Source organism: Lagopus muta, chromosome 10 (assembly GCF_023343835.1).
Source record: "Lagopus muta isolate bLagMut1 chromosome 10, bLagMut1 primary, whole genome shotgun sequence".
In the NCBI taxonomy this organism is placed as follows: Eukaryota; Metazoa; Chordata; class Aves; order Galliformes; family Phasianidae; genus Lagopus; species Lagopus muta.
The window spans coordinates 15,315,268-15,343,057 of NC_064442.1; the positions used below are offsets into that span (position 1 = coordinate 15,315,268).

General features: G+C 38.7%; 1 protein-coding gene across 4 annotated transcripts; it reads right to left on the minus strand.

The window, feature by feature from the left end:
- Positions 1-1,247: 1,247 nt before the first annotated feature.
- Positions 1,248-27,453, minus strand: ICE2 (interactor of little elongation complex ELL subunit 2). 4 transcript variants are annotated; one of them, XM_048955837.1, is made up of 16 exons: positions 27,354-27,453; positions 26,428-26,532; positions 24,097-24,152; positions 23,885-24,027; positions 22,947-23,066; positions 21,569-21,703; positions 21,096-21,212; positions 19,145-19,304; positions 17,117-17,301; positions 15,673-16,615; positions 13,461-13,639; positions 12,406-12,535; positions 6,194-6,278; positions 6,023-6,073; positions 4,943-5,201; positions 1,248-2,789 (listed from the first exon to the last, which is right to left on the minus strand). In XM_048955837.1, the coding sequence occupies exons 1-16, from the start codon at positions 27,380-27,382 to the stop codon at positions 2,604-2,606; spliced, it is 2,883 nt and encodes a 960-aa protein (XP_048811794.1). In that variant the 5' UTR covers positions 27,383-27,453; the 3' UTR covers positions 1,248-2,603. The 4 variants fall into 4 exon arrangements, with proteins under 4 accessions (XP_048811794.1, XP_048811793.1, XP_048811796.1 ...); XM_048955836.1 differs by having other exon boundaries at positions 23,885-24,152; XM_048955839.1 differs by lacking the exon at positions 27,354-27,453 and adding an exon at positions 26,697-26,795 and having other exon boundaries at positions 23,885-24,152.
- Positions 27,454-27,790: the final 337 nt, after the last annotated feature.

Below are 27,790 nucleotides of genomic sequence, written 5' to 3' on the forward strand. Positions count from 1 at the left end.
AACAAGGCAATCCTTTGGGAAACAGAAATATCCAGCAGCAGGATGATCAAAGGCATATTGTTGTTTTGCTGTATCAGGCTCTCAAAGTCAAGATTTGGTTTTCATACGTTGTTAGAAGTAGCATTCCTCTTCCCATCAAACCTCATCAGGATGTGGCAGACTATAAAGGCAACTTACATTAAGAATTTCCCGCTGTTATTGCTCATGTTCAGACACAGGAAAAGGCCGTGATCTTGAGTTAGGGAGCAACAACCATTAGCAGAAACAACCTATCATTACTTTTCGAGTCCATGCAGATCTAGGGTGCATCTACACACACAAATCACAAAACAACTGTACTATTGCATCCAAGAGCTATCCAAGCGACTGTATTTCAATCCCTCCTCACAAGGAATAGCCCAAGATTTTTTTCAGCATCAGTTTCCTTTCTAACAACAGAAATGTTATTGTGCTCAATCTGGCTCATAAAGCCATGGTAACTGGTACATGAACTTTACGAAGGCACGCTCTACACAGCTGTGAGAAAACAAGCAGGCCACAGCTCTCAGTAACGTGTTCTACACACCTAATGATGGAGTTCAACAAGTTCTTGTGCTGTATGAACAACAGCTGCCCTTCACACAGCTTAGAGCACATTACACCAGTCCCACTTAATACAAAAGAGAACAAATCCAACAGAATTTGTTGTTTGCTCCACATTGCCTACATATTCTAAATGGATAATAAACTACAATTGGTGCACATGCACACACACACACAATAATATTAAAAGACAGAACTCTTCCAGCTGCACCAACACATGGGCATATAGAGCATACAGTTGAAACTTAAAGAAATGGTATAAAAAAAAACTAAATTCCACACAAGTTTTGCTCAATTTTTATGTACACACATTGAAAACTGCTTTGACTCCCCACACAGAGTTATCTCACAGAAATGACTCACAGCTAAAGTATTCCCATTAGGAGAGGTCACTGGCTGGATTTAGGATTTTGAGTCAGGAAGACTTGTAGCCTGCAAACAACTGTAAGCCATTTCAGCTCGTCAGCAACATATCACTGCAGCTAACAGAAGTGGTGGCCAATACCATAACAAACTGAATAATATTATAAATACATCTAGCAAGGGAAAAAAAAGCTCAGAAAATGCTTTGTATTTCACAAAGAATAGATTTTAATGTACATTAACTGCTTAAACCTCCTTAAAAGAACTTGTCCTCAGGATTTTAAAAATCATGTGCAACCCAGTAAACAAATAAAATAGTTTATTGTTACTCTATGATAAAAAAAACTCAACAGCAAAACTTCCACATTATGGAGAAGAACTCCAATCAGATGTATGAACTTTGTCCCCAAGTAAAAGAAGTGGAAGAAAATCTTGAAGGCTTTTGTTTAAGCACATACACAAACACCCCACTGGAACATCATTCAAACAGAAATTGGCTCATTTTAAAATACTTCTGCGATTTAAAAGGCAAACATGGGAAAAATTTACTGACTAAAGAATTCATAACTTTTCTAAAATCAGTTCTCCTAATGAAGAAACACAATTATACACATAATGCATAAAAAACACCCAGAAATCCAGAAAATAATTACAAATGCATCACAGCTAACAAGGTGCTTCAATACTGACCATTGTAAGAATTTCATTTTTCTTACTAGGAAACTGCAACAGACACTCAGTGCACTCTTTTTCTAACCTCACACTCAATTTGGCTCAAAATTCTAAGTGAGCTGCTGAGACTCAGCATAGTCTTGTTTGTTTTTTTTTCAGTGACAACTAAGGCAAACCTTAATACCTCAGTAAACAGTACCGCATATTGCCCTGCATTCTGATAGGAGATTAGACTGTAACCTTTCGGTAATGCAATAAAAAACCATCAATACTCATTTTTGAAGACATGCTAGAAGTCAAAGTAATTCCTGGAAATTGTGCTGGGGAAGCAGAAACTGTTTCATACTTTGCTTATTAGCAAAGCTTAGGCTTTCCAGTGCAAATTTATGGCATGTCTTTTCTACAAAACACAGCTTTTGTTTCCCCAGACTCATTTGCTACACCATCCTAAAAAGAGAATGTGTTTTAGTAAATAATTGTAAAAAATTGGAAGATATTATGTTAAAAATTTAACTAGATAAATCTCTTAGCTATACCACGTAAAGTAAAATATGATTTAAAATTGCCAGAATACAAATCTGTAGTGATTCTGGAAGAAGTAAGCAAACTGAAGAGTTGCTTTTCTTGTTGCTGCCATATCAGACACTGTTGTAGACCACTGCATCTTCATGCTTCCAGCTGTTGTTATTCTATGAAAATGGTGAGACTAACAGGTCGTACTTTTTCCGCTGACTTCAACAGGAGGCACTCATCATTTTTTTTGTTTGTTTGTTTTACACCCAACTGAATTTAAGATTTTTCAATTGAAACGTGCCCACTAAGGTAAGAAGGGGTTAATGGTTTATAGAACTTTTCAGTGTTCCTAAATATGGCTGTGGAGCTGTTTCCCCTACCGGTTTGTTCTGGCTCCTTTGAAACTTCAAAAGCCCTCAGATTCGTTGTTCCATTTTGAACTTCCCCAGTCCATGCTTAGCACAGTTCAGTTCCTACTTCACCTGTGTTTTGTTTTGCTTCATTTTCCACTTTTTCTTCATCATTCTTTGTTTGCAGTGATTCTTCAGCTTCTTTGCAGCCACACCTTCGTTTCTAACAGGCTTAGCTGGATTGCCTTTTGTTTCCATAGTTAGCTCTCCCTCGTAGGGTGTGTCTGACTGCCCTTTCACCCCAGCCATCTAGACATGTGGGGAGAGAGGAAAAAAGATAGAGAGTAATCTTAATCTCTTTCTCTATTAAGCAAAGACGTAACTGCCTTCAGAGAACTGCCTTCTAATGCCAGCCAGACTCAGGGCCACATTCAGACAGGATGAGAGGCACCGCTGCTCTTCCTGGCACCAGTGGCATCTCACCACTCCCACTCCTTTCATGCCCAAATTTCCCTCTGGCAGAAACCAAAGTACACGAGGCCATCAGAAACTGATGTCCAACTTTACACTGCCCTCACATAAGGTCAGAATACAGCTAAAATGTACAACTGGCACAGAAAGTGTCAAATTGGTAAACCTGCACTGGAAAAACAATAATGCCTGAAAAGTTTCCTGCTGGTACCTTGTCGTGTTACCTGCTCAAAATATTAAGAGCTAAGAGTGGGATCTTTGGGAAGTTTCCACAGCATGATATGCACTGTTGAATCATCACTGTAAATTACAAAGCAGGCTGAGGTTCTGAACAGTTTATTTAAAAGATTCTATTAAAATTCTCTTTGGATACAAACAATTCTGCTCATGATAAATTCTATTGTTATAGAAACAATAGCAGCAAAAAGCAGATGTTAGGAGTAAGCCATCCATATAAACAATTATTACGTATGTCTGAGAAATGTTTCCTAACTAAGAAGTTACTCCTAAGTGCTACACAAAGCATACCTACCTCTGCACTAGGCAGCATGCTGCTCTTAAACATTATTGCATAGATGCTGCTAGGAATGTTGCCCCGTGTAGGGAACAGCATACTACGAGAATTCTAAGTTCTCCTGTTTGCCTATGCCAGGGAAACCACCTGAACTGCAATCAAAGTTTGCTCAAAGCTAAAAGGTGTTCAGAACAACCAAAGACAGGTGATTAGCTGTTATCTAGCTGCCTGAGCTAACACACCTGAAAAGACTAAAATGAAACCTTTTTGCTGCAGAGAATTTGCCATTATCCATACATGAGATTTGTTCAACATCCTAATCAACCAAGAACAGATTCAGGATACTCTGTGTGCTGAAATCAGGAAAGAACAGCATGAGGAGACAAAAGAAAGAACTTAAACTTCTAATAAAGATTAACTTCTTCGGGTCTGCTGTCCTGTAGTGTTATGCCACAGCTAACAACAGAACATCTCTTCTTGACGCGGGTGATTTCCTTACAGTCTTTGCTGCCCACATGAGATTTCTGGTACAAATACTGGAGCTGAGTGCACAGAGAAAGGACTAACCTAGATTCCTCTCCTCTGTCTTGTTACTTATTTTCACAAAGCTCCTCAGAACTCATCATCACATGCCTCCAAGGCATGTCAGTTTTCACTGAAACAGTCCAAGATTTCAAGATTCTGAGATTTGGAGTAAAGAAAAGGGAAAATGGAGGGGAAGTGGGGACTTGAAGACAGCAAAATAGTTAAAAGATTCAGATCCTTCCTGAAATTGTCTGAAGATAAAGCATATTGATAAAAAGCAACATCAGAGGCAACACCAGAAAATCTTTATGAATAGAAATACTGTACCTGTTCCAGCTGTACTGAAAGCCTTAATTACAAGGCTTTTAAGTAGGGCAAATGCTGCATCATTTTCACTGTCCAAAAGTATCATTAGCCCACATTAAAGATGCAAAGCTCAGTTTTGAAGAGATTTTGCCAAACAGGGTAAAAAGTGTGTTTTTGGAAAAACACATCCATATCATGTAAAACTGGAACAAGAGCTCAACATAATTTATCACAAACTAGACCCTGAGAGTATAATTCATCTCACCTGACTGCACCTGTCTACAGTTGCACTAATCATCCATAATTCTGTAGTTACTGGGGAAAAAATAATTACAGCATGAGTCCTGCAACCTACTGAAGAGATCTATCCTAGTTTACAGACGGATCCCTATTAAAGCATTCCACTTCTCTCTGCTGACAGTACTACAAGCTTCAACATTGCTTTTCCATACTGTAACACTTAAAAGCTAGGTAAGATGACTCTCATCTGAAATGCCTTTCAGGAAAAAGGCATTCCTGTTCCTGGCTGTGGATGCAGAACTCTAAAGGGTCTCTTCGAACCCACAAGATATCACCTATAACCAGTGGATTGAAAAAGATTATTTCCAAACTGCTACTCTGTTTTTCCATTAAGTGCAACACTGACCTTCTGTTTCCCCGTGGCTTCTTGGGGCGCAGGCGGAAAGGTGCATGGGACTCTTCCATGTTTCATGTGATAGGGCAAAGGGAGACTGGGATCCAGTGGCACCCAGGGGACTGAGAGCATGGCAGGTACTGTAGGCAGATCACCATGAGCCTTATGTAGGTTATACGAAGCTCTTGTTGGCTTGTCAAGGGAACTCTTGTAGATTGTAACTGATGAATCTCCTGCAGCATGAGTCAATAGATAAGAGCCCTCCTGCAAACTAAAAGGATACAAATTTAACAAAAAATGTTTTTTTGTTTGCTTTGTTAATTGTTTCACTTTATCTGACAACCTGAACAGGATAGCTAGTAATAGCTTTAATGCAGAAGCAAAACATCTTTAGGTATTTACTTATCAGTCCTTGTTTTATAAAAAGACTATAGACACAAATGAGGAAGTTAAATTGCATTAATAAATTAAATTAGATCTTGCTCATTTATATTTTATACTGGCAAAAAGGTCCAACCTCTTCTGCCATGCCACCAATATCTGCCTGTGAAGTCATGAAAAAACATAATAGATGGCATTACTTCAGAGCAGCCCATGTACATGCAAAGAATCTTGCAGACTGAAAGCCTCAGAGTAGCCAAAGAAAGAAAAATAGGGAACAAGAGAGAAGTTGTAACAGTGTGCAGATGAAGATATATGCTGTTATTCGTAAAGTTAAGCAGAAGGGAACATATGAAGGGAACTTTGTTACTGCTAGCAAAAATCAAAATTTGAAGTGTCAGCCTACACACTATTACAGCTTACTCCTATGTACTGTTAGGCCAGCTCAGAAGTATCCCATCTCCTCTCCTGAGTAAGTGGTTCATAAAAGTCAACTTGTTGTTCTTTTGTACCATTTATACAAAACCTTCAAACCTAAGCACATTTTTAGGTGGCACTGAGTTATGCTATGCTAGACCTAAAAGAATCTCTGAAAGATTTCACGTATCCAAAGACACAAAAATCAAAGAGCAGACAACCACTGCACATAAGAAACAGGGTTGCATGGGCACAGTTGGAAAGGAATACAATGTACAAAAACGAAGCACTTACTCAGACACTTTCTTCAAAATGTGATGAAGTATATTCAATGAATTTGCTGGCCTGTTAAAAAAAATTACAGTAAAAAAGTATTTAAAAAAGTAAAAAAGTAAAAGCACTTAAAAAAGGAGTATCTTGCAAGCCTTGTTAGAACTTCAGATTCATCATTAAAAAAATACTCACTTAATCAATCCAAGTTTTTCTCTTAATATTTTTGGAGAAATCTTTTCTAGCATAATAAGTTTTGATGTCAGACCATCAATATGCCCTGGAAAACATTAATCAATACATTAAAAAAAAAAAAAAAAAAAAAAGAGAGAACAAGCAAACATAAAGGCATAATTTGCAGACCTAGAGCATTCTAAAAGCAATATTTTTTCCTGTTTCACAGTGTAGAGGGTGGAAAGCATCTGTCAGTGTTGCACAATAACTGAAAATGGAATGTACAGTTGTTTCTAAGCACGGGCATTTGTGTGTGGGCTGTCTTACAGATCAAGGATGGCCCATGATTCCTGCAAATCTCACGTCTTGTGTGATGTCCAGCATGTGCAACCTCACTTTGCTGTGGCTTTACTCTTGTCAGCTAGTTTATATCTTCTCAAATTTTCCTGATGCTTAATGCTACAGTTCCTTACAGTGTAGATGATAAGCTCAACTTTTAAGACAAATTTACCTTGGAGTTGAACACACTCGTTTCTCTGTTCTGCTGTGTTATCTGACCATTGATATTATTTGGTTTTCTGAGTATTCTGTATCTTTGTCTTTGGATTTTTTTTTCCTCCAGTGAAACACAGCTTACAATTCTGGCCTTGTTCACAGCAAATTTGCTAAGAGTGTTTATCCCTCACATAACTAAGGGCTTTCCTCAACATACTGCTATAACAGGCACAGGCTAGCCCAAGTTTTCACTTGAAAAGCAATAAAGATAATTACCATAGCTTGTACACTGATGTAGTGACTGCATCTTACCAAGAGAGATTCTCTCTCAAGTTGAGGTTTTTGCAGAAAACTGCCCTATTTCAGCTTCCATAAGAAGAATCAGAAGGAGAACACAGTATAATAAAAATAACCTACTCAGTGGAATTTACTGCACATGCTATATATCTGTCCATGTAGGAAGTCTAAAAGTCTCAACAGTATATTTAGAACTGCTAAACAAAATTATTTCACGTTCAAGGCTAAACGTTACTCAGCAATCTGTTACGTGATGATCAAGTACGAACTCTCATTTGTAACAAATTTGAAATGAAATCAGTTGTCCTGGTTCACTTTTAAAACACCACACACGTGTTACTTTTCTTGATAGCAGTGTTTTCTGTACGACTAAACACTAAGTTTAATATTCTGCATTGCTAACTATGAAGAAAGAAACTTGAAATCATTAAAGTAAAAAATCTGTGTTGCCCATTATTTGTCAGCATCTTCTCAAAATCTCCATTTCTAAACTCGTTGACAGCATAGCTGGAGAAAAATACCTATGAACTACTCATACTGGATATATATTACTGTAACCTTTATTTCAGATGTGACTGACCAAGTCCACTTGATGTTCAGTAAGTTACCTATACAGAAAGCACTTTTTTCCAAACAGTCTTCAAATCATCTTTATTTAAGAGTCATTGTTATTCCATTCAGGTGAAGGTAAACTATGCTCAGGTGCTAAATGCAAACAAGTGAATTTTAGGGGTAAAGCATTCCCAGCCTTAATCAGCAACGCCTATTACAATTCTTTTTAACCAATTAAAACAGGTACAGAAGTGTCACAGCCTTTTTGTACGCATGTTATCCTATTTGAGCAGCAACAGGACTTAAAACGACTGAGCAAGATGCTCTACAGAAAGACAGCACTCTTTGGTTGGTGTGAAGATGATACATCTGCTTTTGAACAAATGAAGAGTCCATTTGTCCAGAAATCAAAAACCCAACTTAACGGCACACCTTGCACAGTATGCAGGAGGCAATACCTCCATTTCCGTTTCCTTTTTCATCTGCTGAACTGAGGCACTGTGAGGTACTTCCCTGAGTCACACAGAACAATGCTGGAAAATTATGGGGCACTATCCAAGGTCCAAAGAACTTTTCTCCCATACCTATTAGCAACTTCAAATCCTTTCAAGATCCAAGAATGCCTAAGCAACTTAGCACTGATATCTGCTACCCATTCAAAACCTCAGTTTGAAAGGTTCACTTCAGATCTACGCGTTCCTAGAACTAATTGAATAAGAACAGAAGCTTGATAGGTACTGCATTATTAATGGTAAGAGCAAAGTTTTCAAATAGTTTTTTTCATACCTTCACACATTATTGGGTAAATTTAAAAAGAGCAGTAAGTCTATGGCTGTACTATTGCTGATTCAAACATCCCATTATGATAGGACATTTCACTTATTTCAAATTACAGCATGACCTAAGAAGACATCTAGATCATGTCTGCCTTTCTGGTTACAAAAAACGTGCGATAGTTCAAGTCTTGCAATGAAAAAGAATGAAATATTCACCCAATTTTAAGCCATCCATAATACAGGGATATTATCACCACTGGGGAACTGCCACTTGATTTTCAGGAAAAAAGAAAGTCTTTCAAAGAGTTGTGTAACTAAATCAGAAGACTTGCAACACTGGATTTTTCAGAGCTCCCCAGAAATATAAAATGAAAGGCAGAATCAAAGCTGTGTTCAGCCTGGACAGGAGAAGGCTCTGGGGACAGCCAAGAGTGGCCTTTCAGTACCTAAAGGGGGGCTGTAAGAAGGAAAGGGGCAGACTTTAGCATGGTCTGTTGTTACAGGACAAGAGGAAACGGTTTCAAACTAAAGGAGTGGAGATTCTATGAATCCTGAAGTAGAATGTGGTAAGTTTCCTATTAATAGCAGTTGTAGGTTCAATTTTATACAAAACTGATTGATGCCTTCCAGGCATCTGTTAACCTAGCTATATTAGAAATTACATGCTTGTACCAAAAATCCACAGTCCCCAGTTTGCCTACCTGAATAAAACCCATATTCTGCAAGCACCAAAAGTTATTCACACACCAGTAGTCCAAGTCAATACAAGCAATATTCTAAATCTTTTTTTGTTTGTTTAAACAGTGGTGGGAGGGGGCCTTCACAAATGCTAGGAGAACTACGATAACCAGTACAAACCCCTAAAGGATTCCAGGTTTTGCTGTTGGATGAAGTGCATCCAAGAATCGAAAACCAAACACACTGCAATAATCAGCGTCTCAGCTTCACTACGGCTTTCTCCCTAAGCACACAGAGCTGTCAGAGGCTGGCTCATAGGAGCCTGCTTGCTCAGGGCTCCACACCCACTCCATGGCTAACAGCTGCCTGCGTGGTACAGTGGAGACTAAGGAACTTCTGAATCAGAAAGGGATGACAGCTCATGCCGGAACAAGAACCGCTCTCTCCTACAATCCTGAGAGCCTCAGTAAACGGGTGTTGGCTGCTGAGCTGTGTGCAAACTTCCGTGCCCTAGCCATATGCTAAGTGTCCTGTTACTGATAGATGATTAGATAGACATGCATTCTTCCAGCCTGCATGCCTTTTAAGACAGTCAGCCCTCTCTTTACAGCTACATTATTTCCTCACACTGCTTGTGATTCTGGAGAAGCTAATAAATAGAAACATTTTCTTGAAGGAGAGAAATATTTCAGTGTAGTTTAATACTACTGTACTTAAAAAACAAAAAAACAAAACAAACAAACAAACAAAAAACTTCAGGACCTTGCATCAAGTTCACAGAATCACAGAATTGCAGGGGTTGGAAGGGACCTCCAGAGATCATCGAGTCCAACCCCCTGCAAAAGCAGGTTCCCTACAGCAGGTCGCACAGGTAGGCATCCAGGCAGGTCTTGAACATCTCCAGAGAAGGAGACTCCACCACCTCCCTGGGCAGCCTGTTCCAGTGCTCCGTCACCTCACTGTAAAGAAGTTCTTGCACATGTTTGTGCGGAACTTCCTATGCTGCAGTTTCCGGCCGTTTCCCCTTGTCCTGTCTCCACTCACCACTGAAAAGAGTCCGGCCTCGCCATTCTGCCCCCCACACCTTAGATATTTATAGACCTGGATCCGGTCCCCTCTCAGTCTTCTTTTCTCAAGGCTGAACAGACCCAGTTCACTCAGCCTTTTTCCATAGCAGAGATGCTCCAGGCCCTTCACCATCTTGGTGGCCCTCCGCTGGACTCTTTCCAAGAGATCCCTGTCTTTTTTGTACTGGGGAGCCCAGAACTGGAAGCAGTGCTCCAGATGAGGCCTCACCAGGGCAGAGTAGAGGGCGAGGATCACCTCCCTCGACCTGCTGGCCACGCTCTTTTTAATGCACCCCAGGATGCCATTGGTCCTCTTGGCCACAAGGGCACACTGCTGGCTCATGGCCAACCTGTTGTCCACCAGGACACCCAGGTCCCTTTCCGCAGAGCTCCCCTCCAGCAGGTCATCCCCCAACCTGTACTGGTGCATGCAATTATTCCTCCCCAGATGCAAGACTCTACACTTGCTTTTGTTAAACCTCATCTGGTTTTTTTTTGCCCAGCTCTCCAGCCTATCCAGGTCTTGCTGAATGGTAATAGGTAGATAAAAGGTAAATTAGAGAAGAAGAATAGGAGAACTTTGTGCATAATGATTTAATAAATTTGGCTTTGTGAAGGTTTTTAGATCATATCTGATTTCATATAAGCCTTACAGTTCTGTGATTAAGATGCAAAGTTCGTATGTAAAAACTAGAAAAAAAAAAAACGAACTCAGCATTTCTCAAATAGTATTCTGACATGAGCTACCAAGAGCAGAACGTGTCATTCAGTGCTAAAGTGGAAAGGTTAGGCAACCACAGGCCACAACTGCTGCCATAACAACCATAAAAACAGACAAATCTTTCTATAACAGGAAGCGAGGCAGTCCCAGCTCCAGAACATTCACTCACTGTAGAGGATTGCCCTCGTCCCACAGCAAACATTAAGCATATTCTAAGATGCACTGTGACGTACCACTTGAACAGATGGTCCTTTTAAAACTCAATTAATCACTAGATAACTGATATTAAAGAGCTACACATATATTAAAAAGTTTGGTAAAGTTATCTGGCCCCGTTCTTTATATGTATCATTTTTCTTTCTCTCCAGAAAGAGGAACAAACTTTCTTGACTTTTAAAACAGTCACTGTACAAATCTGAACGTAGCATTTTTTACTGGAAGTATGCTGATCACTTTCCTTATAACACTGCACTCGTGTTTGGTCTTAGTTGTGCAGAAAAGAGAGTTTACAGTAAGACACCTTCTAATAACATTTTTGCTTTTCATCCCAGTTTATTCTATTTTCCGTGCTCCAAATTACAGATGTAATCTCTTGTATACAGGATTTTTTACTGCTTCATTCTGAGTATTGATTACTCTGCATGCATAGGCCCTATTACATTTTTGAACAGCAGATGGGAAGGAGATGAAGGACAAGTTTATCATACCCATCCCTTCGGGATATTTTGACCACATCATGTACTGGGAAATGAAATTTCACTGACCAGTTAGGCACAGACAACTTCTGTTCAACTATCTGAAAAACATCATTACATACTGGTGTTCAGAGATCCTATGCAATACCACATCTACAGAAAGCAGTTTTAAATGAACCCATGCTACCTATTTTTCTCGTTACTGCAAAGACAAAATTACTTCCAGTATACTGTATTTGAGACACAAATATTCTGTTTCCAAAGCTTGCAATTCCTCTTATTTCTGAATAACAAAACAAGTCATATCTTGCTTGCTTTTCCTCATTCTCCTGTATCTTATCTGTCTGCATGTTATTAGTGCTGAATTATAAACACTATTGTATGTCTCCAAAGAAAAACAAGTTATGTTTGACCTTCTCCCCTGCTACAAGTTCAAAAGTGAAGAGATCTGTATTCTCTGAGCCACATACCCAATCATTTCTATTTACCAATGGGCACGTGATAACAAGTTGATTTAAAATGATTTCACAAAATAGCATACATTTACAGTTCATTTTTTAATCGAGAAGAATTCTCACTGCTCTTAATTACAATAATCTGTGTTGCATTTGACTCATTAAAAAAAATAAATAATTGAAGTCACGAAGATTGCTAATTTCTGAGAACTAAGTTTGGGTTATAAATTTTTCCTTGAAAAGCAAACAAATGCAGTTCTTGCAAACAAAGGTTACTGGATGTTATCCAGTGAAAACCAAAGTTGAAATGTCCCCATTCAGCACCCAAGAGAAATTTTAGAAAAAGAACTTAAGATAAAAGTGAAAACCAAAGTTAGAAAACTAAATAAAGATGTATGGAATATACCTGCCATAAACACCTTCCTCTTCTGTTATTTCATGGAGGTTCAGACATCCACATGTCATACAAGCAAGCACAAATCAACACATCAACTTACCAATATAAAATAAGCATTCAGAATGAAGCATGCTCTCTGTCCACAGCTGACATACTTCACTTTCTGTAAGAGCTTCAACACCATAATAGGCTTGGTATTCCAGTTTAGGCAACAGGAATATTGGAATAAGCTATCAAAGCAAACACACAGACAAAAACCAGTATGCTGTGCAAAAACGATTGTTGCAATAAGCTGCATTTTGACACTTATCATCATCATCATCTTCCACTACAAATGCAGCAACAAAGATGTAACAGCTTGTGCCCTATGAAACCCACACAACAAGCTTAAGGCTAAGGAGACCCTGCATAAAGGAAGGCAAAACAGACAGGTTAAAATAAAACAGGAAAACTCTAGGCATGTTTTCACAAAAAAATAAACTGATATTAAGCCACTACCCCTAAAACTTATTTTGACATTCTCACTTTTATGCTCTACTGCCCTCTGCAGGAATTTAGATATGCAATTATGACACGGATTTGCCCGTTAGAATTCTGCCTTTTATTCACATCAAGCAAAGCCAAGATAGTTCAAAGCAAGACTGTGAGCATATAATTTTCACAAGTAAAAACTACTAAGATCTATTTCTATTTCAATAAAGTACAAACACCTTACAAGCTGTTTACCTGTCTATCATAATTCCAGTATTTTGGGGAAGCCTATATCAGATCAAGTTTGACAAATGATTATATGAGGACTCTTGACAAAACTGTGAATTACTGATGATTCCAGACTAAGTTTTCCTTCTCCTGTCATAATACAGAATATTGGATTTCACTTGCACTTAAAGCATTTTAGCCCTTAAGACACACAGTTTGCTAAGATGTATTCTGGAGCCTTTTCAAACAGAATGTTTTTATGATTCCAAACAATTTTGAAGTGTTTGAAAAAAAAAATTTCTACATTACCTTTTAAAAACAGTTCCAAGAGGCATCATGCTACATGAATAGAATTATTCATACGTATTACTGAAATGTAGCTGTAGTAGCAAATGCAGAATCACATTTAGAATCTGTTCTAATCAAGTAGGTTAAAAAAAAGAGCCAATTCCTCACCTTTTGAGCTTTCTTCTTTTTATTGAAACGTGGCAATGATCTCACTTTCTGCACATTGCAACGCACAAGTAACAACAGGTCATCCAAACTGAACAGCTTATACACAAGGTTGCCATCCTGAGGTGCTTTATACTCTCCAGGGTCTTCCACAAGCATCTGAAGTTCATCTGGCAGCTTTCCTACAGAAAATAAAACCAAAAACAACAAACTTGGGCATTCCTCACTTTGATGCTAATCAAAGGGCTTTTTCTGAGGGCTTTTTTTGCCCTTTCTGACAGTAGTGGATTTTTTAAAAGCCATTTTGTTTGATAATAGTTGGAGGTGAAAAGTTTGCTCATTATGCACAGTAAGTCACTTGTTAAGGTGTTTGTTTTAAAAAAAAATAATTCCACAAAATGCCTACAACAGCTTTTAAAGAATGTATTATTAATTATTCCCATATTTTATCCTGCTGTTGAATTTCTTACGCAGAGCATTTCGTGCAGATGGAGGGGAAAGGTGATTTTTTTCTTTCAGTTACTTTCACTCAGCACAAAGAGCCCACAAGATTACTTTGAATGAGAGATGTTATCCATTTATTAATTACAGAAGCAGCTCAAGCCTCAGGTTTGGCTGGTGGCTCGAGGCTCCATTCCAAACTGAGTTTGTTTCAATTTCAATTACATTAACTTGCATATTCAAAAGAAACTTGTTCAGATCTTAAGATGCTGCTTTGAGGTTGATGGACACCCATATCTGTGTCCTTCACAGATATTTTAACGAAACACCAAAACCACAAAATACAAGCTCTGATGTTTATTTATCCAATTCTGCTTTTGTACTGCAGACCTGTGGAAATACATATCAAAACTACACCACAAAGAAATATTGCTGTAGTGCTACTAATAAACACATTCACTATTATACTTATTGTTTACATTCATCTTTGAATGAATGAATACTGTGTGATGTGCTAACATTCAAGTGACAAAAAATAATTTTCTGCTTGTTAAATAATTAACTTAATTCCAGCCTTCTGCCAAAAAGACATGTAAAGCCACTTATCAGCTTGCAATATCACTTCCAAGCTGTTGAACTCAGTTTTCTATTTGTTCACAATACCACATCTCAGTTTCTTAGCAATATTGGTTTTATCACTCCAATTAAAAATAAATAACACTTGAATTCCATGGTCTGGCTTTGTGAAAAGATAAGAAATTGGAAGAGCATCATGCTGCTTAGTCCTTTAGATGGGAGGAGGGAAAAGAGACATGTCTTTGACCAGTAATTAAAATCTGGTTGACTCAAAGGAAACGCACCTAACAACAAGTTCAGCTCATAAAAGTATTACCTGTGTTAATCCATCTGCAATGGAAACAGTTAAATAATTAATTCCTATGTGATCTAGCACACAGCTAATCAGAAAACACCAATAAAACATGTTCTCCCACCAAAAAGCACTGATTCATTGGAATTAAATATTTGAGAGAAGTATATCCATGCTGATCCAACTGCCCGCTTTCCTGCCAATTTACCTGAAGCAAGGGTTCCTAGTTTCAGTTTTACACAGCTCAGAAGCTACTCAGTCAAGTAAAAAGCTCTCAAACTTTATGGCCCCTAGGACCTTCAAGTAGAGGTCTGGGTCTAACATGGGCTGCATTTCCAGCTGAACACTGGAAAACTTGGAGAAGTGCCTTGTAGTGAGTTCTAAGCAGCCCTCTGGAACAGATTTGGTAAGAGCTGAGAAACAGAAGCTGAGGGTGGATTCTCAAAAGTTGGACAAGTCAATACCAACTTTTCTTCAAAATTTTAATTACATAATTTGATCTACAGAAAAAGTAAAGTAATTCCACTTTCAACTGAGAAGAAACGATTTTTGTAGACCTTCTGACAGACCAGACTGCTCAAACATTGAAACTTCTATGGAAAAGTAACTAATCTCAACACCAAACAACTTCTCCTTTCTCAGAAGCCTTGTTGTTTCTATAATTTAAATTAACATTTCTTATTCACCTCTATGGATAAACAGCTCCACACATTCTCCCTTATTCGTGCAACATAATACCTGCCAAACAAAAAGTATTTCTGGGGTCATAAAAAAGTCGTATCTGAACAAATGTAACAGAGCTACAGAGATACCACAGATCCTCTTCAGGCAAGGGAATTAAAATGCTTTTCAGTTGAACTGAAATTTTTCAGTTTTTCTCCATAGACAACAAACATTACTACTCACTCCTTGGCACCCCCTGAAAAAGGCACGTCCAGGTATTCCTAGATGAGCCATGAGGATTTGGGGCAGGGCCCAGCACAGGTGCTGTGTGGGAGATCACTGGTGGCTTTGAAGACTGAGGCACGTGAGTTTGTGCAGCATTAGCATTATCACAGCTCATTGCTGGCTGCTCATGGGCTTTTTGGGTAGGTGACTTGAGGAGCTCCGTTTGCATTTTCAAAATCCGTCCAACAGGATCAAATTCTTTGGACAACCTTCTTGCAGCCTTTCTGGAGGCATTTTTCCCCTGATGCACAGTTTCTGAGCAATCAGCCATGCCTGCAGATGGATTTGGGGTGGGGGAAGGTGACTTGCAAGTCTGGACCAAGGTCTCAGAAACAGCATTTGGAACAGTTTTTTTGCATTCAGTATTTTTATGCTCTATATCAATTATTAAACGATCTTCGTCGGTGTCACTACTGCATAAAGGAGCATATATCTCATTTTTCTGTGCAGCATGAGAGTCTTTTTTGCAACTTACAGCAGGATATAAAGTATTTGTTTCATTGTCTGATACTTTTTTGGTCATGACATCCTGTGCTTTCTTCAACTCCATCTCCTCAGAATGAAAGTTTTTATGAGACCAATTTCCTTCAGGGCTGAAGCATACATTGCCACATGATGGAAGCTGCAATCTGGAATACGCTGAAAATCCCTGTTCAGAAAGAGGAGTTTTTCTCTCTTGAGCTTCACTGTTTGTGGTAGATGTCAGTTTTTTTTCTGGTTGTAAGTCACATGACAAAACTTTATCAGTGTTACCAACTGAACAAGTGTTTTCTGTTTTAGAAGTCCTTGAAAGTTTGACAGCTGCTCCAAAAGTTTCCAGTTCTGTAAAATCATCATCAAAATCCATCCCTGCATCATGTGTAAATGGAATCTTCCTGCACTGGTAGGTATCAGCAGACACCTTAACATAGGGAGAAAAAATAAATACTGCACAATCAAAAAAGACAAGAAATAGAATGCATTAATGACAAATGAGACACTACCAAAGGGGAAACCTGAAAACTGTTCTAGGATCCAAATTTTCACTGTTGAGTGAGAGGGGCAGCTAGTGAACCAAATTCCCTCTGTTTCATGTGAGATGTTCTCAGACTGTAGGTATTAAAAGGTCTTTCAAAACAGAAATAAAGTCCATAAAGCTTGTCGTGCCTAAATAAACCCATTAAAACATATTTTAATGAAATAAACATTAAAGCTGAGTTGAAGATATAATAGAAGCACTTAGAGGAACTGGACAGACATCCTCACAGACAGTGCCTGAAGCCCAGTAGTTAAAAAAAAAAACAACAAAAAACAATCAACAGGAGACCTAAATTTTCCTCCATTATCACACAAGTACCTTAAAACACAGTATTTTTTTTGTTCCGCCCCCCCCCCCCTCCAAAAAAGAAGTGAAGCTACGTACATCCCACTGAAACAGATTGTCCTCATCTGGTTTGTCCATTGAAACATCGGAAATCGCAATGTAAGACTTCTTAGTTGCTAGGAAGTCTGCAGGAATTTCATGGAATATTTGGTTCCTCTCTCTTATTGTCATTTCCTTTTTCAGGAGAGGTGAGTCAACAAAAACCACTTTAGCTGCTTTGTTATCTTCTCAAGGAAATGCGTATTAAATGAAAGAAAGAATATCACTTTAGAATTCACGCCATAAATCTTTCAGCTTCCAAATATATTACAATCCATTCCACATTTGCAAACAGATGAAAAACCATGCTCTCATTCACTATCAGAGAAGTATGTCCAGCTAGTTTGAATTATGATCCTGAAGCACCAACACACAACACATTGACAGTTGATCAGATTTTAAATGTCATACTACATAAGGAATTCCTAAAGAACTAAGGATTCAACATTTCTCACATGGCACTATGAAAATAAATGTACCCTATTTTCCAAAAAGATTTTCTTCTTCCTCTGTTCTGCATACATTAACCTCAGTAAATCTGACTTAGGGACTGTTATTTTCTTTTAAAGATTCATTGCCCAAAAGCGATGGCTGAAGTTTGTATTTCTTTCTGATCAGTAACTAAGTTAGGGCACTTTTGCCTCCCTCACTGCTGTTTATAACTTAAACATGAATCATAATTAAATTCACCAAAAACCAACAGTGACACTCTGGCCAATGTGATACAGAAATCAATGGCACGCTCTGAACGTGTGGGCCACCTTATCTCTGCTTTAGAAAAATCTGAGTGAGGAAGAAAAATATATTAATGCAAGAGGTGGGTTGAAGTGGTGGGAGCTAAGGGTGGGCAGGGGAAAATCTTCACGCAGCACTGTATTGCTAATGTACTTCATGTGACTCTTTGACTGTTAACTTTGAAGCAAAAAAATTAAGTCTGAAAACTATAAAGGTGACAGGAAAGGAGCCACGCACAACATTGCACAAAGTACTTCAATCTGATGTAGAGAAAGATCAGAATTTCTAAGACTTGCAGATATTTGTCAACTACTACCCAAAAGTTTGCCATACAGATCTCTGTGTGATGCACACAACACTGACATTTCAAGACAGCTTCCACTGTAATTCAACTAGCTAAAAACAGAACGAACAATGAGAAGGGAAATCTATACGCAAATTACTGATGGGACAGTATTCAGATGAGCTAATCAATTTACTGAAAACATTTTTTCTGCTAATTAGGAAAAAGGCTGTACTCCATGAACATTCATTAAACAATGATGGAAATTGGTTCTTTTAATTGCAGAAGTCACATGAAGTTATTTTCTTCCCAAGGAGTTTCCTGTTTTAGAAAGCAAAAAGGACATTTAACTGACTTTGCTTTTTTCCAAGTGGAAAATAACTGAGCATCTCCAAACTCAGTGTTACTGGCAGTATCTCTAGAGGCTGTTGCTATTCTCAGTAACAAGGTAGGACAAGGTGCAGAGAACTATGAAATGACCTTGCTATTAGCTTTCCTCCTTGAGAGCAGAAGGAATACTATACCGGTGGATTTTTAACCTTCATTTCTGTGATAGCTGAAATTAAAATAAACACAGTTCTTCAAAAACAAAGGCCTTGGACTCATTAGCCAATAAAAATCATTTATTTCGGATTTCTGTCCCTTATGATGTCAGATTTTATTATTTTGTTTGATTATTTAAATTAAAAACCATGGAAGTACTTGAGAAATTCATTCCTGCATTCTTGGGGGCAACTTCTCAAGAAATGCTAAGAACCCTAATTTGTAATGACAACTATGATTTTAACTAACTTCAGGTCTGGGTTTTTTTTTTTTTCCCCTTTAAATCAAATCAAAGTTAAATTATTTTACTGTGTGAACAAATCTAGACTATCTTCTCTTTTTTCTCAGTTGATCTTGCTTGATTTACTAACTTTCTGTCCTTCTGCCAGATGAAAAGGGATTATGAAAAAATATCAAGAACTTCCTGGACAAAAATGTAGTTTTTATAGCAAAAAAATATACTATACCTGCAACAGGGATCATCTTAACACAAACTGGAATTTCCCACTGTTCCTTGTAGTTTAATCCATGATTATTCAGCAATGTAAATAATGACTGATTACTTAGAACAACTTGAGGGGAGTATTTCAAAGCAAGCTTTTCTGCATTTGAATCTGAACTAATATCCTAAACAACAAAAGAAGGTAGATTTTTAAAGGTTTTCAGGTAAGACAGGTAATTTAAATCTGTAAACAAACCAACAAACATGAATTAGCTCCACAGCTGCAGACACCCAACTACCACCACTGTGCCAGGCTTCAAAATCAAAGTAAACAGCTTTACAGTTTTAGCTGAATCCTACACCTCTACCTTGTAGCACGAGAAAACATATCTTGCCTTCTACCTTTCTATTAATTTCTAATAAATTGAATTATTAGGTCAAACAAGAACAAAGGGGTAGTGACATAAGGGAGTGCAATGCAAAAGAAAAAAGCAACACATTCACTCACACGTGTATCTCAGATGCTCTTACAAGTAATAGTATCATGGAGCAGCCTAACATTAAAGTAGAATTAAAACTGCACATCTGTTTCAATGCAGATTGCCTGTAAAGAATGTCAAAGCAAATATAAAAACATGAAGCAAACAAATTCAGAATTGAAACAAAAGAAGTATAAAAAATTAGGAGTACGAGTTTCCAGGAAAAAAGAAGGTTGGGCATATTCATTAGGTGGGAGAAAACCAGTAAGAACCATGGAGATACTGGATGTTTGGGAGCACTAAGGGCCACGAAAGGTAAGTAAGAAAATCTAGAAGTGCTCTTTCTTTGTTCATCTGAGACAACATGAGAAATTGCTCTGAATATCCCCCCTATTTATTTCCATGAAAATTACACAGATATAAATAGCACAATAGCACTACACGATAGAACAAACACTCTGCTACAACACTCTTTTTCAACATAGTGACCACCACTAGCTATGCATTTTTGCCAGCCACAGAGAAGAGCCAGGCATGGCTGTCTGGAACGGAGTTCATCATTCATGTTGCTGTTACCACGGCAGAAACACCTACTGCCTCACTGTGCTCACATCCACTGGTTGGTCTCTATAAACATTCAGCAATTGTCAATGAAGGTCAATGGGTGCCATTTTTTTCCCCAGGGAGGAATTCAGTTCTACACCTTTGCTTAACACGCACTTCCACGTCAGATGCCATCCTGTCAGACTGTCCCTGTGCTGCCATTTGTCACACAGCCACAAAACGTAACAGAATGTTGGCAGGAAGGTTCAGCCTGTACTGCCATACCACCAATATCGACCTCTGACATTGTGAGGCAAGATAATAAAATAGGAAGCACTACTTTCAGAGCAGATCTCATATTTTACAGATCTAACACCTTTTGTGGAATATTATTTTCCTGTGTCATCTCTACTGCTTTCTTAACCAACAAACTTCTTTGCAGTCATAATACCTCTGTTGACAGGTTGGTTTCTGATATAGAAACAAACTCCTCAAATAAGTGCACAGCAAACTATCTGAAATAAATAGTCAAAAAACAAGTTCTGCAGAATGAGCAAAACAAATCCATTTCTCAACACAAACAGCAACACTGGGTATTTAACAGTGAGGTAGAATGGAATCTAAGAATTGCTCAACTCAGGAATGCAATTTATATTGTTTAGCAAAAGCGACAGTTAGATGAGGGACACCTAACTCACTCTTCAGAAAACTGAGCAGCCTAAAATATTTCTCGACCATGATGCACCAGCATAACAATTGTGATAAACCAATTTTGGAAGAAGGCAGTATGACTGCTGTATATTAAATACTACACAAACAACGACACAGTGTGCACCACCACGGTACAAGATGTGTAAGATTACGATCAAAATGATGACATTATGCAGCCACAGAAATGAAATGGTTCTTTTCTCCAATATGTGCCATAAAAATGACAATAAAAATGCTACTTACATTGTGGATAAGAGAAGCCTTTTTTTCTGGAGTTATAATAGATGTAACGGTTTTATAATCTGTGCAGAGCTGAACAGGCATGGTAGGGAATGCTGTCTTAGCATATCTCGCTGTACCCTTGAAGAAAATCAAGCAGGACCAGGAAACAATATTAAATGAAATCATGATGACCCAACATTCCACTTTTTGTGATGAAAGTTATTAAGAACTTATGGAGGTGCAAGTTAGTGTTATGTCAGGAATTAAAGAAGTACTATTAACATCACATTTTTAGGGAGCACACAATAATTAACAGCCTCTCTGCCAGAATAACTCCATTAGTTTTACTGAAACGTTTTCACTGTGGATTACAACCCTCTAACCCAAGAACTAAATAATACTTATAAAATTTAAATCCTTGCATAATATGATCTGTGTATAGTTCTACCTATTTGAGGATAACACCAGAAGAATAAGTGTACATAGGATATTACCATTACAAGAAGATTTTTTTCCAGCTTAAAGGTCAACTGCGTGTTAAATTTTCCTCCCATGATGCTCATTATCTCATGTAACATGTAAAACTCAGGATACTTTTTCACATGTCCAATACAAGCCCTGAATAATTCCTAACAGAAACAAACAAAACAAAACAAAAAAAGCATTTGTATATTTCGTAAGAACTTGAATATCTTTATTTTCTGCATCTGCAATAGTTACATTAGTTTTACTTCCTGTAAAGAATACAGAAACATTTAGCAGATCACATACTTGTTCAACCAATATAACCCCGCAACAATCTTACAATCACTGGTATCAGAACTGAAACACATTCTGAATTCCCATCAGCCCTCCACAGGCAAGTCTAGCAATATACACATGCAGGCTTAAATCAGTTTAAAAAAAAACTAAAAACAAAAAGCAAACAAAAAAACTCCCACTAAATTCAGTACTCTGAATTGTGTTAGAAAAGGTCATTATTTGGCTTTCAGGGTTTTTTTTTGTTGCCATTGTTTAATTTTTCCTTATTTTTACAGGGAAAACTAGTTCTTTGTATTACTCACTACCTAATTTTATACCAGCCTGGGAAAAAGCTATAAAGGTAAAGACATAGAAGGATTTATATGTATTCCAACTTGCTTTCCTGTCAGAAAGCATTTCTGTTTTAATCTGTTGTAGGAAGTGTTATGGCACTTACTAAAAGAGACAGGAATTTTAGTAGAAAGTATTTAACTACAACACTTATTAAATAAGGCATCACACTGCACTAAAATAAATAAATAAATAAAAAAATCAACAGCAAGTCAGCAAGTCAACTCCGTAATGTGAAAGCTGATCAAACCTGCATTCTGGAATTTCTTACCCAAAATGTATCAAACAAAGAAAGATAGATGAATTACATTTGTGTTCAATTGCACAATCATCAAACTGGTGATTTAACACAGTATGAATTTCCAGACAGCTATGATTACAGCCTGATTAACCTCTGATTAAAGTGACTTTGCAACATACTTCATGTTTTGCTCAATATATGCCCCAGTAGCATACATTCAGTATCAACTTGTCAATATAAACACACACTTACAGTGTAATTTCTTCCTTCACAAATATAAAGATCTCCTGCGCTGTAATGCTGACTATCTTCATACTGTATTGTATTCAACAACCTTACTCGTATCCTGTGTTACTGCCCCAAACTGTGGACCAGGCTGTGCTGGACAGCATCAGTGGAACAGCAACCTTTCATGTCTCGCTCCAACTTCAAATCAGCAGCTCCGGGAAACTGCATCCCACAAGCAGTGTGTATGCAACTTCATCACAATTTCAATATCATTGTTGAACAGCACAATTAAACACAGCATCAGTAATTACCTCAGTATAAAGCAGAGCATCTTCAGAGATACAATCATAGTCCTGAGTACAGCTCTTTGCAGCATTTTGGGCGAACTTCATAAATTCTGCAACCTCACTGTTTACTACTTCTTTCATTTTCTGCGGGGAGAAAAAAAAACAAACTCATTTTTAAGACATAATGGAATCCTAGGCTAGGTATGTAAACAGCAAAATCTCCAGAGATGTAGCACAGGTGATGGTATGAGGAAGGGCACAGCTTCCACTTGCTGATCAATCTGGCAAGTTTTCCCATGCATTTAGTTTCACTTAAGTAAAAAAGAAACCCTGCAACATTAGGTCTGTGTCCTCTAAATACACAGCAGGCTTATTTTGACCATGCATAGGTGGTTTAAATAAAACAGAATTAGAGAACACTGGTGGAGCAAGTTTACATGATAGAATGACAAAGGTATCTGAGCTCTGACTTGATAAGCATTACGTTGTAAGTAACAGCAGTGCAGTAGGTATTGATCTGCTTAGAAAAGACACTCCCAGTGATACAGAGCAAAACAAAGGAAGTGGCATTAATAATGATGCACTGCACACCAAGTAGTACAGTTCGAAAACATTTACCATATACAGGATTCAGATAAAATAAAACGTACATGAAACAAAGTATTTACACATTGCTGACCGAGCAGTAAGTGTGGACTTGAGCATTTCTACTACAAAAAGTCTGAATGTGGCAAGCATCTAAGGTCAACATGTAGGTTTTCTCACATGCTGATGAAGAAAGTTCTGAATACAGGGTGTTGACAAAAATTGCATCAAAATATACAGGTTAAAAGGAGGTTCAGACAAATAGAATTTGAAAATATTTCTGCTGCATTTTTGTTTGCTCTTCAAAGCTGAAGAAGTTGTACAACTCTCCTCTGTGATATTCATTCCTATGTGTATATACACACATTTACACTTACCAGATACATCAGTAACTCTCTTTGACTTGCTGCATTGAGAGGAAAATGATTTGGTGTTTTTGAGAACTTAGTCATCAGATATAAATATGTTTTCTGCTCCTTCTCAGTCAGACAGGAGGTAAATGGATAGGGAAGTCTAGGTTCTGGAAAAGGATGATCATCAGTTGTGGTTTTAGTCACCACCCCAACTGCATTTGTAGCCTGTATGTTACCAATCTGTTTGTTTTCTGAAGAATTTGCCAATATCTCCACATCTTTCTTTGCCAATCTGAAAGAAAAGTAACAAGTGAAAGAACCGACATACCTTTACCTAGAAAATAGTATCTGCCAGAACCATATGATAAAGGTAGTCTCAAAACTGTAGATTTCAAATTCAGCAAAATGCACTCCACCACCCCAACTTACAGCCTACACTCTAAGAATTTTCCTATTCCGAAACTTCATGTGAGCCAAACTTACTTTTAGAACCAACAGCAGCTTTGCTACTGATTTCAATTAAAAACAAAAATAAACACACATATTCATTTACATAATGGATATTGAGGCAAAAAGGTACATTCAAAACCGATGGAGTGCTCTGGAAAAACACATTAACAGTGAAAAGGTACAGTTTCAACATTTCCTCATTAGCTGATGGTGGGTATTTAGAAAAAAATTGCACTTGGGAAGGTCTATCTTATGAGTAAAATTTATGATAATAAAGGAGAAAAACTAAATACAAAAAGCTTTTCTTTTACTGCAAAAGAAGTAAAAGAAAAGTACTTCATTTTAATGACAGGAATCCCAGATTTCAGTGAAAATTTTCCCCAAGAATAGGGTATACAAGTTTCATTTTCATTTCTGAACACTGACGGAAATCAGTGGCTAGAAATTACATTGGGCTAAAGTAAGAAATACTAATGGCCCTAACTAAAACAAAGCAGTAATATCAAAAAGCTGGTTCTTATAATGACTCCAGTAGGTGAAGGCCATCTCTATCCTAATCTATTTGAAGTGTTTTTCAGAAATAAGATATTGAAGGTAAACAAAATGAACATTAACTGTTGACCCTGGAAAAAACATATTTTTAAAATACAATTTCAGCAGGAGAAAACATCTCAAGTGTTATTCAAGCCCAACAGTATCACATTTACAGTTCTTAATAATGCTTCACAGCTGTCTCTCTGAATATGAGAATATGTCCATCCCTATGGCACAAACTGGCAAATTTAATTAAGCTGCAGCAGCAACAAGATGCTGACTCAGATACGCCAATGTTAGAATGTCAAGAAATTCTAGCAGCTTAAATTGGCTGTATTCAGCAACGAATGAAATGGCAGCACATCAAGATCATTTCAGTATGCAGTGCTGTCACAGTCTTCATCAGGGTGCAAACAAAAATAATCTGACAGAGCTTTTCTGTCCACATTTACAGCATTATACTTTATTTGAGCTGACGGCTTAAATTTTCCCCCTTCATTTTATCAGCAACCTGCCTTCACAGCTTCTATGGTGAGTGAACATATATGTTACTAAATATTTATCACAAATCTCAATATACAAATTGACATGTTTTTTCCAGCTCTCACGTCCACATTTGCACCAACAGGTTACATTTCTTTTCCTCTTTCTGATGGCCACTCAACCCAACCCACTGATATCCTTATGTTATCGTTGCAATCTCTTTCTGGCTATAAGCTCTCTTCTATCCAACAGAACTGAACGTAATCTCACTCCTAAGTATAGTCATACCTACTTCAGAAAACCTTAACAGCTGAAAGGAGATTAAAAAAAAAAAATTAAGAAAAAAATACAAAGCCTAAATATCATATAATATTCCAGCTATTGAAATCTTGCAGTGTGAGTCCTGTGCTTTTCATCATGCCAAAGAAAAGTTGATTCTATTTCCTCAGTTTAAAATAAAAGGCATCAGAAGTGTGCAGGCAGTACCATCTATGCCAAAATGATTTGCGTGCACAGCATTTGAGCTCCTATTGCTCGTCTAACACTTCATACAATTCCTTGAGTAGTCAAAAAGCTAAATGCAACTCCAGGGCAGCTATTGATTCTATGTAAATAGTGTTGGCTACTTCCAAAAGATACAAGTAACAAGGATTTCTGTGTACAGTATCATCAGCCTGGTACAAAGTGAGATCACAGGAGACCAACAGCAGGAGATAGACACATGAGACTGGGTTTTGGTTCACAGGTTACAGAATCTTTGTGAGGACTAAGTGCTTCATAACTTCTTGGTCTGCAAAACCAAGAAAAAAAAAAAAAAAAAGACACCAAACGGCTACAAAAAAACTCAACGCAACCCTCCCTCCCCAGAACAAAACAAATCCCCACAAAGAAAAGCTCCATCTCTCAAAGGAGAGAAAAGACCACAGGTCCCAACCTAAACTCCCTCTGCTTCCTGAGGCACCTCACTGGTAAGGCACAGAGCAGCCGCTACAAGGCAAGGCACTCCTCAATGGGCAGCACGCAGCTGTCTGCCAGGCAGTAACTGCACGTGTGTACCAAGAGAGTGATGACAAACAGCACCCAGTCGTAACAGAATGTACCTGTTCGATAAATTCCACAGTTCCAAGAGGCTCGGAGCCAGGGAATATTTTTCATACGTTTCACGTGAGAAAAACACTTCTTTGCCATTTTTGGGTGAAGCATCCCTGTTGGTAAAAAGAACGCTGTGATATATAGCATTTAAAGACAAAAATCTGATCCCAAGAAACAAAGAGCAGTATTAATTACAAAATAAAATAAAATAAAAAAATCAGAGCCCATCACTACAGCGTTTTCCCATTGCTTCTCACAGAATGTATTTATACCACACCTAACACCCCGCTGGTTTTCAACACTAAGATAAGCACTCGTTCCACAGCCCCAGAAGATTAACTCGGTGCCAGGTCCGTGGCAGAGGCGCAGTTTGAGCCCTCAGCTCCCAGATGGCACCAGCCCACACACAGCGACCGCAACTGCAGGCAGAACGCAACTCCGGCGATTTCACGACACGGAGACTGCTTTCCACACAGCCCCTGAACGGCCGTTTTTCTACGGGAAGCAGCCCTTCCTACAGGGCCAACTAACTAAGCTACTCTGAAGGGTGCTAAGAAAGATTTATTTCCGTCGCCTTCGCAGATGAACTCAAAAGCACTTCATCTAGGCTTTTTTTTTTTTTTTCCAAAAAAGTTTCTTTTCGAGAACGAAACGAACGCTATCAGCACTGAACAACGAAGGCAGCCGCCTCCCCTCAGCGAAGCCGCGACTCCCACTCCCCCCCCAGAGCGGCACAAAATGGCACCCCGCAGCCCCCACCTCCAGCCCAGCGGCGGGGCGGAGCGGACACGAGAACCCAGGCCCGCCCCGCTCTCTCCTTTCCCCGCGCATGCGCACAGCGCAGCGGCATTGAGACCCGTGGGGTGTTTTCCCGCCCTCCGCTCCTCAGATGCACCTCTGCTCGACTACAGGGAGAGAGCGGGACTGTACTCACCAACTCAACAGCTGTCCTTCAGCCGCCATCTTAGAGCGCCTCGCAGGGAAAGGACCCGCCGGTTCATCGCCTCGCTGCCGGGCGGGCCGGCCCTCACGGCCTTGGCCAATCAGCGTGGAGGCGCGCGGGAGCTGATGCTGTGAGCCAGCCAATGGCTGCACGGCTCGAGCGGCTGCTGGAGGCGCTGCGGGTGGCCATCTTGTGGCGGGCTGCAGCATGGAGGCGAAGCTGCGTAGGGAAGCTTGAGGCGTTCTGTCGTGTTCACCCTAGCCTGTTCGCCTTTACTTCGGGGTGATGAAGTCTGTCTAAGGCCTTTCGGCACCGACTCTTACGCTTTGCTAAGGTGTGGTCCTGACCAGGTGTCATGCGCCTCACAGCGCCTGTTCCCGCCCTGGGTGTGTTGAGAAGCCGGGCTGGGCTCCACAGAGCGGTTAGGC